We start from the raw sequence: 17,955 nt of genomic DNA, 5'->3' as shown, positions 1-17,955 counted from the left end.
GTCAGTTTTGGTTTCTGTTCTATTTTAGCTTCATCTTCAAAGTTGTTTTGCTATTCATCCCTTCCCTCCTTATGAATGTTTCTCAGATTGACTTGCTTACAGTCTGTTCTTGAAGACTGACATATCTTGGTGGATCAGAGGAGAGCTAAGTGTGACAGCAGTAGCTGTGGTATGTGCTCTCACAGCCAGCGTACTGGAAGTACATACTGCTTCCTCTTGTGGTGGTAACTGGTATTTTTCTAATAAGCGAAAAATCCTTCTGCATTCTCTGTATCAGGAATGACCATGAAGTGAAGGTGTGCAATGGAAGTCTTTCTTTGACTCTTTGTGACATTTTTTTCTTCTCACTTGTTGGGTTTCTGCTGGTTTTGATGTTTAAATCCAAAGCTGCAGTAAGAGGTTGCACTTCAGACTTAACGAAGTGCTGTTAATGGAAGCTTTTGTAGCTCTTAACCAAATCTGGAAAAGCACCCAAAAGCCTGAAACACCATTTCTATATGGGAGTTGGAGAGTTCTGGCTTGTTGTCTGGCTTGAGAAAGAGCTGAGGAATGTCAGTGAAGAATTTCAAAGCCTAAAAGGTGAAGTGTATGCTTGTTTTCGTATGAATCATACTCTCAATATGTTAAATAATGAAAGACCCAGAAAGTTATGTTCTTGTCCAAGATGACAGGCAAAATAAAATATTTACATAAAATTTTCTTGGAATGTCTTGTTAAGAAATACTTTTCAAAAGCCAGTTATATTGACAGCATCTTGAAAAAATGCAGAGTTGACAGTATTTGCATTTTGGTTGCTATTAGCTAGTCACAGAACAAAGTTTACTGAAAAGACCTGCTGTAAAATGTTGTCATGTTGGCTTTCTTGTTTAAACTTTCTAGTAGCCTTGAGGCCTTCTGATTTCTGCATTGACTGTGCTGTTAAAGCCTTGGTGTCTCTTGCCGAAGGCCTTGCATGCATTAATGGTGAAGATGACTATGAAGAAGTCATGATTTGATTTGCCTCAGCTGGCTGCACTGAGCTAAACAGCTACATGGAGGTTAACCTCTAAAACCCAAGGTGATCTAACTCTCTCTGGAAACAAAAAGGCCACATGGAAGTCTCAAATGAATAGGACTGTGTGTCTCCATGTTAGCACCTCTCCTTTAATCAAGATTGATGTGGTGTTTGCTGAAGTGCTCTTGGATGTCCCAGTGCTCTGTGGAGATTGGGAAGCAGAGAAAAGCTGGTCAGATGTGTGTCAGATGTGTCACAGGCTGCTTTAGCACCTATGCAAGACACACAAACAGTATCAGGAACAGCCTTTCATGATACCTTAATGGTCTGCCCTTCTGAGAGCATGGGGTTTCATGTATGACTTGTGTGATCTGGCCTCTACTGACATCAGTAGTGTATGACAAGCAGAAATAAGACTGTTCCATTTTACAGTAGTATTTCATACCACCTGAACCAGAACTGGAAGCCATGCTGCCTTTGCTGCGTTTTCTTTGGTTAAGGGCATTGCACAGTTAACTAGGCTTAGTTCTCCCCTTGTGCAGGCTGAAACTCCTTTGGGAGTACCTTTAAGTACCACCTGACTTGCATGGGGCTGTTCTGTAAAGGTGAAGTGAAATTTGTGTGTTGAGCACTGCAGGTGTTTGTTCTGCAGCTGAGGTTTCAGGCAGGGATCACTTGCTCTGCAGGTCCCTCTTTGCAGGTTTCTTTTTTTGGAGGAAGAATTTGCTGAGAGCTGAAGCCATAGTGTCCCAGCCATTCACTAACCACACACAGGCAAGTGTGGAGGTGGTGAGCGTGCTGTTGGAAGTGGGGCTTTGCAAAGATGACTTACCCTTGGAGTAGCAAACAGCCTGCGTGCTAACATGCTGTGTGATAACAGCGAGCTCTGACTTGAATGTGAATGAGAAACAATCTTCAGCAGTGGCAGAGGCATGTCCTTTAGGTCTGTGAGTCTGCTTTCCTTGGTGGAAAGGAGAGCTCTGGGTGCAGGCATGAAGGTTGTGAGTTGATATTTGCAGCTGCTGATTCTGTGTGTTTTGGAGACATGTCATTTTTTGAACAAAATGTGTTGTTTCTCCACACCCTGCTGCCTGGGGCTGAGAGCACATGGCACACAAGTGGTTTCCCAAAGTTGTGTGTGCTTTATCAGGAAGTCATTATCTCTGATTATTTCCCAGCAGTCCCATTGGGTTTGTGGTGTTTGATGATCCTGAACCAGTTCAGAAGATCCTTAGCAGCAGGGTAAATAAATATGTAGTCAGCCGTTTTTGGTCTGTGAATAACTGGCCATGTTTTTCTGATTCTTTCTGGTCCCTTTCTTCATCCCTTTGCCCCTTTCTTGAGCATCTTACAGTAAGTGGGATGTCTTAAACCCTCCCATTCCCTGGCTGGTAACTTGAAAAACTGCTCACCTGAAATCTTGATGATCTTGTTTGTGTGTTGTGTGGAAGATGGGGCAAGGGGGCTTTTTAATAGCTTATCTGGTTAGGAGATATGAAACAACTGAGTAAAATTCTTTCAAACTCCATCACTCCTTAAAGACAGCAGATTTTTACAGTAATGGTGTGTTCTCAGAATAGATTTGAAGGGCAGGATGTTGCCCTTCTGTTTTCTGTCACAAAATGCCACTTACCAAGCCAAGTGGGATCTGCTGTTCCACTGATATATCAAACTTGACAAAGCACCTGACTGGAAGGAAAAATACTTTATCGTGTCCATCTTTGAGTTTCAGTGTGAGTGGCAGTCCTTTAACATGCTGAGATGTCGTCTTGGGTGTCTGCACCAAGGTTGGTTCATCTACCAAAGAACTTTATAAATGATGCTGTGTCCTGCCTTGCAAAGTGGATGTGAATTACCCCTTTTTTATATAGACCCTAGGCTCAGACAGCTAAATTCCTTGCCAGAACCTGTTTCGGCTTGTGTAGGAATTCAAGGCTTAGTTTGGCTCTGAGAGTACTGCTGTTTCTTTGTCTGATTTTAAAATCCAGGATATTGCAAAGACAACGCAAACAGAACTTTCTGTTTGAGTACCCATCGTTGTGATATGAAAGCCCAGAGGAACTATGGGGTGTTTCATACAGACAGAGATGTGATATGTCCCTGTTGATCACCTGTGTGGAAAACTCATTTCTGCTGCCTGGCCTTGATCTCGAATCCTGTGAGAGGAAGGTTCACTGCGTGAGCGAATGGTGCTGGCCTTGCAGAGTCTGAATTCTGTGGCTACAAGGCTGATATTGCTGCTGTTGTAGTAATTCTTATGTGGGGTAGAGCTCAGGAGGTCACAGGTGGGAAAGATTATTCTTCAGAATAAAAGGCTTATCAATAAAACTGGGGGGTTTGCCATATTTTCATGAAATTTCATGTTAGCACGAATGTACCAGCAGTGTGGGCTGCAGCATGGAACCTCTGGCACTCAAAATCCATGAAGAGTATTTCAGAAAAATCTTTATTTTCTTTTTATTGGAATCAGCATGAATGTATGATTCAATAAATATATTTTATATACATGTAACAGCAGAAACTTTACATTCCATCTTCAAACTGCTGGAATAGAACGTCTGTTTTAAAACTTTTTACAAGCCAGAAAAATAATCTGCCACTGTTTCTGTGAGGTCATGCAAATTGTATAAGTTACAGATTTATTTCATCAGGATGTAAAAATGCTGCTCATAAGGAAGCAGTTGCTTTGCACTCTGACAATGTAGCAAAATAGAGTGTAAGGCCATACCAATTTGTGTATCTATATATTTATATGTATACATAATAAATTTGTGTAGGAAGGACAGGGAGATCCCTCTTTAAGGTGGGTAGGGAGAAGACATGGGCACTTCATTATTAAGCTAGTTTATTGGTTTTGAAGAATTTTACATATTAAGTTTCACATCGGGGCACCACACTTTATATTCTGTATTTCTCTAGTCCCTCCTCTGTTCTTAAGGGGAGAGTAGCATGAAAATCAACAAGCATTGACTTTTTCTGTTTTCTTCCAGACTTTCGTTAATTAACCAGTGGAGGTTCTCAGAGAGCACTTCACTCTTCCTCTTACCTTGACTCCAGTGATTAATTCTTATCCTATGAATGTTTTTCCAATTATCTCCTGTGAGATGCTGATATTTTAGCACCCACCTTGCAAGGAACACAACTAAAACAGCTGAATATGAACTATTTCAATGGCTGTTTTAAATAAGCTTATTTGAAGTTGAAAGGAGATGAGTTTTGTTCTCTTAACACCAGCTGCCTCTTTCCTTTGCTTGAAGGAGCTGATGAAACTGGGGCAGTTTTAATGCTACTTCTTCCCTCTGTGGTCTCAGTAAGATTGAAGAGTGAAAAGAAAATGCTCTGGCTTTGTTGCCTGCCCTCGTTAAAAACAAGACTGAGAAAATATCTGTCTCTTGATGATTTTTTTAACAAGCATGCACACACACAAAACCCTGTAGACGTAGCTCAGATCTGGATTTAGTATTTGCAAAAGGCCCTTGATAAATGGGCTCTGATAGGCATCTCAGGAGGCTATAATCTTCAGTGGTCTGTCCTTTGCCGCAGGGTCTGTCCCACAGCTGTGCTCTCGCTCTGTGGTGACAAACCCCGTGTTTTACTCAGGTGACTGGTGCTGCCACAAACCCTAGCCCAGCTCCTTTGTCAGAGCCCTTGGCTGTCCCCAGTATGAACAGCATCAGGGCGCTGTTATGTCTTGGAACAAATGAGCTTCAGTTAGTCAAGCTTTGGAAACAGATTTTTTTTTTGTTGGTCTTCATACAGATGGCTTACAGATGGGAGAGATACAGAAAATAGGGACAAAACAATGCCACTACTTCATAGGGGTTTTCTTCTGAAGTTTTTGTGAGGTGTTCTTCCTAGATACCAGATTCTTTGGGGTCTGACCAGCGAGGTGGGTGCTTTTGAGAAACTGAGACAACATTATCCAGGCCACAAGGAAAACACTCTAGGTGCTGAGCTCTTCCCACTTCTGTTTATTTTGTATGCTTTCAATTAGAAAGTATTCTTGCTATTTGTGGGGGTTTGTATCTCCCCTCCAAAGTAAAACCAAATGTGCCATGGTTGTCCTGAAGAGAAGTATCTTAACTATTTTTATTCTTCTAAAGATAAATTCATTTACAAAATAATGTAAATGCATGTGTGTTTTTACTTGGAAGGGAGAAATTCCTCAGTTCTCCTTGTTTTTAATATAACTTACATGTGAGGTTTTCATTACTCCTCATCTCAGTTTTAATAAGCGTGATATGCTGTACACTGTGGTGGAATGTGAGTAGATAACGCAGTCCATAAAATGTCACTGTCAACAAGGATGTTACACCTGCTTACAGCTGTTGTTTGCTCTTGGCTGGGTGGTTACAAACAGCTGCTTATGCCTCTTCAGAATTCAAAGGCTGTTTCCAGAATGGCTCTCACTGATGCTGCAGGGATGGTCAACTGCCATGAAATGCTCTGGGACCTTTGCATGTTCAGGCCATTTTTGGGTGAAGTCCTTAGTGTGTTCCTGCTTCTTTATATCTCTCTATAGATATCTTAATTCACTGAAGTTTTACTGTATCTCAAACACGTGTGTGAAAGGCTTCTAGCACAATTGCCCTCTGTTTCAGTTATCTTGAAGCAGTCATCTCTTTCCTGCAGCTCAGCGAGTCCATGAAAGAAGAGTTGAGCTCTAGCCATGACTGGCACTGTCAGGATGTTGTGGCCAGACTCAGGAACCACACAGACTTATCTTTTTTGTGTATCAATTCTATTTCACAGTAGACTTGAGATACTCCAGGTGGGTAATTTTCCAGGATAACTAATTCCACATGCATGTGGTGACTTAAGTCACTTGGCCTTTGTGTCTTAATGTCCTTGTCTGTCACCTCCGAAGACTGTCTCTGGAGTTGGCCCATCTCTCCTGACCTGCTGCACCAGTCGTGGGGAGCACAGATTGTACAGTGAGCTGCTTGGATGTTGCAGTGAGCAGCAACATGGATCTCAAAGGCAGAGTCCACGCACAACAGATTGCCCTTCCCAGTAAGGGGAAGGAAGATTATATACCTATCTCTCAAATTCTCACATAGCATTACCGTTTGGACCTTCATGCTTTTTTTTTCCCCCCGAAATTCCAATTTGCATACTCCCAAAGCTGACAGATCCCCAAATTAACCTGCCGTCTTCACCTGATTTGTGGGGGAATGTGATCAATCATGGTTTTGAAATGCATGTGTCTGTCAGCTGCCCTGTCAAGTTCAGTAACCCTGCTCAGTGCTGGAGAACAGTGAAGGGGATGTCCTTGTTAGGCTTAAGCTACTTATGCAATTCAAGTGGCAAATCTATAAATAAAAGCTTATTTCAAGCCAGGCTGATGGCTTGTGGTGTTATCATGCCCAGGAAAAGATGGATGATTTTATAATGGAAACACCAACCAATCTCAGGTTGGGCATAGGTAATAGGGTTTTGTATCCTCTCTCTTTGCTGAGAACTACCACTGTTGGGAAGCTGCTGAGGTCCTTCTCCCTGTGCTTTTCATGGATGGCTTCTTACTGTTGGTAGGAGTAGCAGCAGCACCAAGCTCAGTCTGCAGGCCCCAGCAGTGATGCTTTGAGTGCTGATGGGATTATTAAGCCAATGTGAAGCCATCCCTGCCTTTCCCCAAAGTGGCAACATCCCCTTGTGCTGAACCTATTCCCAGTATGTGCACTTGTGTGTAGCCTGGGTCAAACCCTGGCTAACCCATCTCAAGCACTGCTGGGAGCCGACTCATCCCTGCACACGCTTCAGTGCTCTATGATAGACCCAGGAACAGGAATATTGCAAAGATAAGATGCCATTACAACTTCTACTCAGAAGCCCAGCAGTGAAGTGCATGAGGATTGCAACTCAGACTTACTGGGCTTTATGGTCATGATTACTTAATGCAATCTTGTAATTCTTGCTGCCAGATTTGACTCTTGCATCATGCCTGCTAGCGCCGTGTGCCTTGAATGCCAGGAGAAGACAGTGATGTGGCATGCAAACAAATCTCTCCTGTTGCTTTTCCTTCCTCTCTTAGTCTACGCCAGGATCCTCATTTGACAACTTAACTGGTAATTTCTTCTGCTAGGTGCTGAAATCATCCCTCTCTTCATAGACTGCCGTGTGGTTTGTGTCCTCTGCCATGTTACAGTATCAGGCGCTTTGGTCCTTCACTGGTAGCATGATGCTGGGCCAATGTGACAGGGTGAGTGAGGGTAGAGATTAACTGAAAGAGCTGCAGACCCTACAAATGCAAAGGTCAGGCTTACTGTGCCGGGGACACCTGCTGCAAGGGAGATCACAGGTTGGGATTCCTCACCTGGCTCAGCCTGTGCTTCCTATTACCCAGCTACCTCCAGTATCTCCAGGCCAGGCTGTGCACTTCAGTCCTCCCTCAGTGTGGGATCACCCGAGGGCATCACCCAAGGGCTGCTCATCCCAGCAGTTCTCAGAGGAGAGTGAATCTCCCCATGGGCTGCAGGCAGAGCTGGGAGCAGCTCCAAGCAGATGCCCTGTGCAAAATGTGCAACAGCTGCTTCCATGTTCCCTGGCTCACAACAGCTTATTTCTTTTGGGACCCTCTGCTACACACTACAGCAGGAGATAAGGAATATAAGAACCTAATTTCCACTAAACAGCTGCTATATAGCTGGAAAATGATAGTTCAGATTGTGAAAGAAGGGAAGTGAACACAGAAAAATGTAATATGCTTGATTGAAGTAAGAGTTGTGTAGATTCATTTGAACATGAGAGATGTGCAACTACGCTTAAGGAATAATTGTTGGAGAATGAGAAGAGGGGGTGGGAAGACTTAAAGAACCTGAAGTAATTTTGAAGGTGAATATCAGCTTCTGCTTTAGTGCTCATATTATCACCTGGATGAACAATCAAGTATTCCGATTTTCTAATTAAATAGTATACTGTCTCCATACAAATGATGGAAACCTATTGAAAAAGGAGCAGCACAAGATACTCCTTACATCTCCCTTCGAGAAGACGACCGGAGAGGTCAGGTTCTTTCTGGCAAAGAAGGGATCAGATACCTCTTTCACTGAACTGAGCTCCGTGGGATGCTCCAGCAGGGCGGGATCTGCTGCTTGCAGTTACCCAGATGGGAGATGCACCATGTCCAGCTGGCAGCAGCACCCCCAGACCTGCAACTGTGCTGGTAGGACTGGGTTTTGGGGGAGAATCAGTCCATATTGCTTTATCCACTGCTGCTTGTAGCAAGGTTTGGGAGTATGGAATGGGGTATTGAAATAGATTGTCTTTGGCACAGGGATAAGAACTATGTTTTATTAAGGAATGGTAGTACAATACAAAAATATGATTGTATAAAATCTGAGAAAAATATGGCACCATTTAAAAGTCTTTTCTCCTTTCATGTGTTCTTTTCTTTTTTAAAAAAATATAAATTGTAAATACTTCTAATCTTTTTTTCCTCCAGCGTTAGAAAACCAAGCAAAAGGTCTTCAAGTTAAACTTGAGATGAAGGTCAAGCATTAGTGTAATTTGAATTGTCTTGGATTTGCCTTAAAATTCAAGATCTGATCTTAAGAAGGGACAGAAGAAAAGTCTGGGGAAAGAAAAAAATTTTGGTTCAAAACTTGTGAGAATATTCAGCATTTGAAATTGTTTGATACTTTTAGGAGCAAAGTCCTCCAGCCCTGACCAGCAAGGGCTTCTAGGAACAGAGGAATGAGGACACTACCAGACCCATGAAGCGAATTACCCTGCCTGTGTGCTTAGAGGAGAGCTGGTGCTTTGCCAGGGTCAAGGCCAAGCCTTGCAGTCTGTAGCACAGTACATGCTCACTGCTCTGTCCTGGACCTCTTCAGCACCTCCCTCAGATCTCCATGGTACTGGGATCCCAGATGGAAAGCTGCTTTAATCAGGAATTAAAGTGGGAAAAAATCATCAACCTGACCGAAAAACAGTAAGTTTGTCCTACTTGTGTTTCTTTTCCCCAAGTTATGTTCATATATAAGGAAAAATAATACCTCCTCGTGAAGTGATGCATTTCCAACAACAGCTGGAAATAATATCATTTGGGATAAAGCTACATTTTTCTGAAGAGTCCAAGTGAATCAGGGCCCTATTTTCTCTCTCTACTGCCAACTAACTATCATTTATTTTATTCAGAGGTTTTGCTTCTGAGCCTCGTTCTTAACAAGTGCTAACAATTACCAAGTTAAATTCCATCAATATGCCTAGAAGCTACCCTGCAGTATCAAATCCTGTACATTCTTGCTAATAAATGTAATTTCTGGCACTATTAAAAGTAGCCTACTTTGAAGATGAACTAAGTTATCAAAGCAAGTTCTGTTGCAATACGGAGACTGAACACAGCCAAGTACAGATGGAGAGAAATGTTTGATTTTGAAAGCTGCACAGACTTGCCAGGGGCTCCTAGGACAGTCTAAGGTCTTGTCTATGTGGTGAAGCTGTCTGGCAAGAGCTCTGTTGAGCAGCTATCTCAGCACCATCAGACCTTTGCCAAGACCCAGCATATTTCATGTTGGGATGCAAGTGCTGTCACTGTGCAGGCAGCCCTGGGGCTGGAAAATGGCCTGAATGGAAACTGGCTGCTTAATGAAGAGAAAATAACACTGCTTATGGTGAGCGTCAAATGTGTCTGGTGGTTGGCAGAGTCAAACTGGATGCAAAGGCAGGCTGGTAAGCATGTAATTTTTATCTCTGTCCTATTCTTATCAGTCCACCAGCAGTAGAAGTGCTTCCACATGAGCAGGAAATGCGAGCATCTTTCTGATGACTTCTAGTCTCTAGTTTGCCTTCCGCTGGCCTTAGTGCCATAAAGTGACACTGGAGCTCTAGTGAAGCAGTAACTGTGAGCTTATCTGCATCTCCAAGCAGTAGGATGAACATGGGATTTCTCTTTGGTTTTGAGGCCCTTTTATAAGCTAAAGCAGAATGAAGTGAGGTGGGAACATATTCCTTCTTCTTGCTCTGGTCTCACCCTTGGGTTGTAGGATCAAAACTCACTTGGGTGGGAGGATGTTAACAACCTACAGCAGCTCCGGTTAGGAAAGAAACACGCAGCCCTGCAGCTGACTGTGCCCCAGTGGATGTTCCAGGTAGCCTGGGAAGAGCAAGAAGTTGTGTGAACAACAACCAAGTTGCCCAACTCCAAAGTACAAGGCCCGGGCATAAGGGGCAAAACCTTATTTTTGCTCAAATGACAGTGATTTGCAGTTGTTCCCCTGCATGAGCGAGGAGCCGCGGTGCGTGGGCTGCCAAGCCTCTGCCCTGCTGTCGGGCAGGAGGGGAATTCCCTGGATTTGCTCTTTCATCTCAGACAAGGATGCGCCGTTTGAAGCGATCGCACAACCCGCAGTTGGCACAACCGCCCGTCGTGCATGCAGGGCGAGTTCAATAATTCAGCAAGCAAAACCAGAGCCAGCAGCAGACTTGGGCTCCGGCCAAGGCTCGGAAAGTTGTCCCATAGCGGCTCTGCCCGACAGCCTGAGATCTCCCTGCGTGGGAAAGCTCTGTCTGCCGGGGGAAGGAGAAATCCTCAGCCCACAGGTTTTCTGCTGCTCCAATAGAGGAAAGGGGGAGAAGGGGCTGATACACTGGTTCGCACTGGTACCGCATGCCCTTTCCCTGTCTCAGCAGTGCAAAGAGACTCGGGAACCTATGTGGCCTTTGCCAAAAAATTAGAAAATGTTGCTGTTTGCCTTAGTTCACACAGTGCCCATTGTGGTTTTTTTCTTTTTTTTTTTTTCCTCCCTTTTTTCCCTGTTGCTCTTATCCTTGGTTTCTTTCTTTTTTCTTTTTCTTTTCTTTTTTTTTTTTTCTATTTTATTTATATTTTTTTTTAAAGTAAAGTGTATTTAGTGCTGGTGAAAGGTGCTGAATTGGCAGCCTTGGAGATGGGTGTCTCTCTACCCAGCCCAGGAGAACCCCGGTGCTCTCTCTGAGCTTCCTCCTCTTGGCACTGACCCTGTGCTAGGACAGCTCGCAGGTCCCCATGCTCCCCTGCCCTCTCCCATAGCTGCCTCTTGCTGCACTGGTTGGGACACCCATACCTGAGCATGGGGTCCTAACCTCCCATTCCAGGCTTGGATGCTGCCCTGGGCCAGATGGGACTTGACAGCACCAGAGGGCACTTTGCTGGGAGCTGCTCCATCTGCTGTGGGGGTGGCAGCTTCTGCAAGTGGGAACCTCTATGTTCCTGCAGCAAGCATGGGATCTGCAGCCCAGCTCAGCTGCAGCCCTGTCCTGAGCAGGAGAGGATGGTGGAAGCACCCTTTGGGTGCTGCTTGTCTCTGCCTTCATTTAGTCCCTAATGAAGACCTAACCCCAAGTGCTTCAGTGCAGACTGATTGTCTCTTCCTTCACACTCTCTTTTACCCTCCTTGCTAAAGTGCAAATGAACACGACTGAATCACACGGGTGCTGCAGCCCAGCTCACACCAGGGTCCCAGCTGGACAAGTGGGGCATCAAGGCCTTGACTTGCCCAGGCCAGCCCCAAGCCAGGCTTTCAAAGAACACCCTGGATGCATTTGATGTGTCCCCCCCCACCCCAGCTACCAACACCAACCTGTGCTACCACGGGGCCAAAGAGAGACCCCCTTGCTCACCCATTCCCACCTCCCTCCCTCCCTTCCCCATTCCCATCCCCATCCAACTGTGCCAGGCTCCCCTGCGGCAAAGCAGCCCCGCTCCAGCTTCCCGTCCACGTTAAAGCTAAATGCAGCACCAAAATAGATACAAAAATAGAGTTTCAGAGCTTTGCTATGAATATTACTGCTATGAAATGTCTGAAAATAAGACCTGCTCTCTTTGTACACACCTTCCCACCCCCCATCCCTTACTAACAATATTGCCGTTCGCCCGGCCCTGTTGCAACAAGGCATTGAAAATGCCCGGTTTCTCTACATTTTAAATATAATTTCTGCTTTAACTCAGCTGACGCTTCCATCCTACCCCTATTATAAACAAACATGGCAAAAGGGAGTTTGGGAAAAACAAACAAGCTGTTTTAAAAACTGTCCATAATTTCTAGTGTTCTGAATCTTATTTCTGACTCCTGGGACTTGAATCCTGCCAGGTCTTTTAAAAGGACAGAAGGTACCTGTGATTTCTGATGGGAGCCCTGATGTCCTTTTAATGTTTCCCATTGGATTCTCTCTGATGAGGATGAGAGAGATAACGTATTTGTTTTCCTCTATCCAAAAGTCACAAAGTGTTTGATTGGCAAAACCATAACTAAAAAAAGTAAAAATATAAAATAAACAACAACTCACAGCCTCTTTCTTAAGTTTCCTCATCTATCCACTTTTCAAAGTGCAGAACCTAGAGAAGCATTTCTTTCTTTTTTTTTTTTTTTTCATTTGTTAGGGCTCTTTTTTCCCCACATGCTTGACTAGTATGGCCTTTCTATAGCAAAAATCAGATAAAGCATTTCTGCACATGGAATTATGAATCATTCCAGTGACTTGAGAATCTAAGCTGTTAATAGGCTAAAAAAATGAATTTTTTTTGTTTATATTTTTTTTGATGGTTTTCTTTTTGCATTATAATTAAGCATGAATATATATTAATATATTACACCGCTTGGATTGCAGCTGGAGCAATCCAAACCTTCCTATGCTGTAAAACTAAAACCCACCCTGAGCTCCCTAGGTCAAGAGCTTTTCTCCTCCCTGTGCCAGTCATCCTCAGGTCACACGATTAAAAGTCCCTCCCAGCTCCCCCCCCGCCCCCCGTTTTTTTTAGTAGATATTGCCACATTCTTAAATTCATGCATTGCTGCATTGCTATTGCACATATATAAAGGATTGCTCACTCTCTCCCAGCTGCTCCCCTTCCCTCACTGGTTGTGCACATCCTCTCTGCGGACGATCTTGTAGATGATCCAGTAGAAAATGTTGAAGATGAGGAAAGCCATGGGGAAGCCGATGCGTGAGATCTTGTCGATCTTCTTGGCTCGCTGGATGAAGAGCTTTCGCATCTCCTCGGGGGAGCGGGACGGTGCGGGGACCGGGTTGGCCGTGTTGTTGTTGTTGGCACCCTTGACGGAGATGCCGTCCTTGGCTTGTAGGCAAGCTGGTCCCATCCCGTAGGCCGTGAAGTTGAACCTGCCCTCACCAGCTTCATCCTCCTGAAACAGATTCAGCATGGGGCTCTACTTAAAATGAGATATAGACCGTGCACCCTTGCTATAAGGCTCTCCGCTTCCTGCTCTGCAAGGGGAAGACGCCACCGTCATGCCCCGACCACAGCATCCTTTGCCAAACCCTCTGCTCTTGGGAGATCAGCCTTATAGAGGGGTGCCAGCTGTGTGACACACAGATGCAAATCAGGGGATCCAGGCACCCCATGGAGAACAGGACTGACTTCCACCCCACTGGTGGCTTTGACATACTTGAAGGGTTTATGGTACTGTGTTTATTTTTCCGATTGCATCCCCTGTTTTGCTTCTGCCTCTCCCCCCCAACCCTGCTCCTATCAGCACCTTCTTTGCTTTGCCTGTGCTGTATCAGCTCGCCCAGAAGGAGTGGGCTCCATGAAACTCAGGTAGTCGAAGCCGCAGAGCGAGACTTCCTACAGAGTTACATGGATGCGCAGGTGCTGAGACCTGTCCAGGAAAAGACCTCTGCAAGCAGCCCTCAGCTCACCTGCCCACAGGACCCCGACCCCCACAGCCCCTCCCCATGAGCCGTCTTCCAGGTGAGGAACAGAAACACCTGTCTATGGGTCAGCAGCAAGACACCGCTGCTTGTGGCAATTCTAATTGCCAAACAGGGAAAATTCTTTGTTTTTCAGTCTAAAGTCAAATGCTCTTGCTGTTTTTCAGTGGAGGCTTTGCAGGCTCTATATTAGTAAACATAGGGACATAATCACAGGGAAAACCAAATTGGGTCCAAGTAGTACAACCAGCACTTTGCAGAGGCATGGTCAGAAACCCAAGTCTCTGCTTGCTGAGGCTAATTGCTAGACCAATGACACTAATTATCTGTCACAGAGGCTGATCCACACTCTGTCCCCCAGCACTGACCCACCAGCCCCATCCCTCGTAACCTGCCTGCCCCACGGGTCCCGCTGCCCCTTCCCCTCTCCTTTGCAGAGTGTCTTTTCTGGATGGCCCCTGTACCGAGCGGGTAGCTGTGTGGGATGGAGGCGCTGTGCTGGGGTCTGGGGCAGAGGAGCAGAACGGAGAGCACGCTGGCATACCTGAGCAAAGCAAAACAGCCACAATTGTCTGGCACATGGAGCTGTGAAGAATGGCTCGTAGGTTGTGATCTGAGCAGACCTAATAAATGTGGGCATGGGCTGGTCCTCTCCCCAGCTGCCTCCACCAGCATGGATCGTTGCAACACCCCACTTGTTTTCAGTCTTTCAGTCTTGTATGTCATACCTAAACCAGGCAGAGCTACCCACACAAGTCAGCACAACAGGACAGAGTAGTTAGGTTCTTTGGCAGCTGCACTGGGTCATTTGCATATTTGCAGTCAGCTTCTGGTTTTCTGATAAGCTTGCAAACCTTGTTAATTTCGCTTTTTTTTGTTTATGCTTTGTTCCAATTGAATTGCTGTGAGATTGGGCAGGGATTGTAATAGCAGCCTTGTGTTCAATGGAACATCTCTAGCAAATATCTTTTAAACTCATCTTGTTTATCAACAGACCAATCTGCATACACCACCATAGATCCAGAGACACGATGCCTGAATCTAGATGAAGAGATGAAAGCACGACAAGACACCCATGTTGGGTGGTTCTAGCTTTGGCTCCATTAAGCAGGCTGCACCTTCTCAACCAAAACTGTCTCGCTTGATTTTGAGATGGCAAGGTCTTGTTCTGGCCAGACAAAATCGATGCTTGCTGATGGTCTTATCTGTTATTTCTTTTCCCTTGCATTTGTCCAACAATTTTCATCCCTGGTCCTGCCTGTATTGGGGACAAGTGAAGTATTATCTCTGGTTTTGCAGATAGGACAACTGAAGCAGAGAAAGGCAAATCTTCAAAGAGACAGGGATTCCTGCTCCTTAATCCTTGCTACCTTCTAGAATGGTGGCAGTTCCACGAACACACACTCTGAACTGCTGTAGGACAGATTAGACCCTGGGAAAGACTTCTAATGGGTGGGACACTGTGACAGTGAAGCAATGGAATGGGGGAGTCTCTGGGTGTAACAGATCATGGATTGTGCTTCAAAATAGAGGGTAGACAAATATGTATGAGAAAAACTGTAGGCAGATTTAGGTGATCTCTTGGGAGCTGTCTTGAGATTTCTATCAGTTCCCATCAGCAACTTCTTTTTTTACAAATGCTAGTTTCGGGCTGACTCTCAGGCCTGGTGCTGAAAATTTGATACCACCTACCCAATTCTACTAGTTAATGAAGGGCAATTTTTAAGTGCCTTTGGTGTTGTGATCACAGCCACCTTTCTGTTTCCTCCTAGTGCATCCTGTGAAGTGAAATCCTTGCTGTGGTACCTCAGCCTAAAAGCTAGAAGGGTCCAGGCTGCAGGGGATACATGACACATGCATGCTCAGGCTGGCATTAGCCATGGCGAATGAGCACAGAGCAAGGCCAAGGCTGAGAAGAATGCTCTTCTCTTCTGAGAGAAATTTGCAGTCAGTCTGAGAAGCAGATGCTTTTGAACACAGAGATGACAGAGGCAAAAGAAGTGTCACTTACCTCCAAGGCCAGTGTTGGCTGTCTTGTTGGGGGATACTGTCCTCTGATAGACATCCCTCCCACTGCCCCACCTGCCTCTCCCCCAGCCCTCACTGTGTCTTCTGTAGAGAACTCAGACCACAACACTGCTGCGTGGAAATTATTCTGTTGAGAATAACCCTTTTGGCTTAGACCATTTGACTAGCTAACAAAAACCACCTTGCTAGACTCCTGGGATCAGCAGGCTGTTAGAAGAGACACAATTCACTGAGGTAGCCCTGCTTTTTGATGTGTCACACTCCTTAACATCTGACTATATACTGAGGACTTCCCTGGGAGCCAGTGGCTCATTTCACTTGACCATGTAGTGATGTTCTGCTGGGACAGGTTTCAGCTGTGTCTTGCATGCCTTGTGTATTACCTTATGATGCCTCCTCTTCCTTCTGAACCTGAGCAGCTCTTTGTGCTGCCGGGACACAAAGTTGACGGCAGCGTACTCTAGAAGTGCAGAGAACACAAACAGCAAGCACACAGCCATCCAGATATCTATGGCCTTCACATAGGACACCTAGGAGCCAGAGAAAGAGACTGAGATGGGGTGTTTTTTTCCACTCAAATGCCTTTTTGCTTACCATGTTACTCTCACAGTCTTTGGAAGGAGTTGATCAAGCCATGATACAGGTGACATCTCTTACCGGATACCAAAATCCAGCTAATTTAACGTGAGTGTATTATCAGGTCACTGTAGCTGCTGCTGGGCTGTTAAGTAGCAGTAGTTCCACAGTTTTTAATTTATCCAGGTCTTGATTGTGTTTGATTATATGTAAGGAAAATAGTAATCCAATCTGATAATACCAGAAGACTTTAATTGCAAGAAAAGTCAGTAATATTATAAAAATATGATGGTCAAGTGAGTAAAAAGCTAGAATGTGTGGTGGTCACACGGCTTTGTAAGGTACAGAGCTCCTGGCTACTGGGAGCTATGATGTGTCTTGCAGCAAGTGCTGAATCATAGGGCAAGCTTTGCTGCTAGTCATAGAAACTCTGCTGAATTTTTTTTCAGGAGGGGACTGGAATTTGTTCTGCTTGCCCTTAAACTAGAATAGTGCGATGGCAGCAGAGTGCCTCTTGTGTTGAGCAGGAGGATCTGTGTGGTGACTGACTTATGTGCTGTCCCCAGAAAGTGTGCATTTTGCCCCCCTACGAAGATAAGTGTGTTCCTACCTTGGGCAGTGATGCTCGGGAACCGGAACTCTGTGTGGTCATAGTGAGGACTGTGGTGATCCCCAGGCCAACGCGAGCAGGTGCAGCATCCATATTGATCCAGAAGGAGATCCAGGACAGAATGACAATAAGGAGGCTGGGGATGTACATCTGGATCAAGTAATAGCCCATCTGCCTCTCCAGGTGGAAACGAGCTTCTATACAGGTGAACTTGCCTGAGAATGATGTGAGATACATGCAAGATTACTGATAAGGCACGGTTAGCCTCCTGTTTTCAGCTCTTGTTTGGGGACTTTCCCTGCATTGCCTAGAACCAGAGTCATGTTAGAGGAGGAAATTAACAGCTGTTGTCCAGTTCTGAAATATGAATGTACAACATCAACGTAGCAAAGAAAGTTCTTGGCAGTATGTCCTTCGTCAGTTAAATTTTGCCTGCTCCCTTGCATCAAAGATAAAAGATGCTGGGAGAGAAGTCCAGACCAAACACACTTGAACTGATGCAGATATTACTGGGGACAAGAGGATTCCACACATCTGTGTCTGTTAGCTTTTTATTTGCTATATATGTGTATATTTACTGATAACATATCTATGTGTATTTACATATATATATTATCCCTAGCTGTGCAGGACAAGGCTTGTATTACCAGAGTGCCACCAGATGTAGCAAGAGCTTCTGTCAGATGCACAGTCCTGAATTTCTCTCTAATGAACCCAGCAGCTAAGGGTAAAGAGCACTGACCTGTGTTGTAGTGCTTTGTGCAGTATCTCAAGTCTTTTTCTTCTTTGAGGATAAACTGAGGCAAAGTCAAACCATCAGCAACTTGCACGGCTCCTTTTTCTTGCCACTCAAATATGAGATCGTTCATTGTGTAGCCGACTGTTAAGAGGACGGGACAAATACTGCGTGAAACAAAATAAATGCTTATCCGAAAAGGGACAAATTTGTAGAAGAGAGCTATGATTGGAGGCAGGGACTTATCCTGGCCTTCCTTGGCAATGCTGTAATGATTTGATCTGAGTTTAGGCAGAACTGCTTATGCATATGGTAAAAGCTGGGCTAGTGGCCTGCACTGCACTGTGTGTAATGAATTGT

The 17,955-nt window shown here is 44.9% G+C and overlaps 1 protein-coding gene across 3 annotated transcripts in view; it reads right to left on the bottom strand.

Moving 5' to 3' along the window:
• Window positions 1–10,766: 10,766 nt before the first annotated feature.
• The window catches only part of GLRA1 (glycine receptor alpha 1), a 37,653-nt gene continuing 30,464 nt past the window's right edge, over window positions 10,767–17,955 (bottom strand). Inside the window, exons 6-10 of one of the 3 annotated variants that reach the window (XM_021289239.2) lie at window positions 17,602–17,739; window positions 16,860–17,074; window positions 16,057–16,203; window positions 12,802–13,140; window positions 10,767–12,221 (exon numbers count right to left, since the gene is read on the bottom strand). In XM_021289239.2, coding sequence (XP_021144914.1) covers window positions 12,826–13,140; window positions 16,057–16,203; window positions 16,860–17,074; window positions 17,602–17,739 — 815 coding nt within the window. In that variant the 3' untranslated portion in view covers window positions 10,767–12,221; window positions 12,802–12,825. Of the gene's footprint in view, window positions 13,141–16,056; window positions 16,204–16,859; window positions 17,075–17,601; window positions 17,740–17,955 lie in introns of all 3 variants that reach the window. The other 2 variants (XM_005503375.3, XM_065029750.1) reach the window with 2 other exon arrangements.

The sequence above is a fragment of the Columba livia genome, chromosome 14 (genome assembly GCF_036013475.1).
Source record: "Columba livia isolate bColLiv1 breed racing homer chromosome 14, bColLiv1.pat.W.v2, whole genome shotgun sequence".
Lineage (NCBI taxonomy): Eukaryota > Metazoa > Chordata > Aves > Columbiformes > Columbidae > Columba > Columba livia.
Note: the sequence above shows the minus strand (reverse complement) of the source record. Positions and strands in the feature narration are given on the sequence as shown.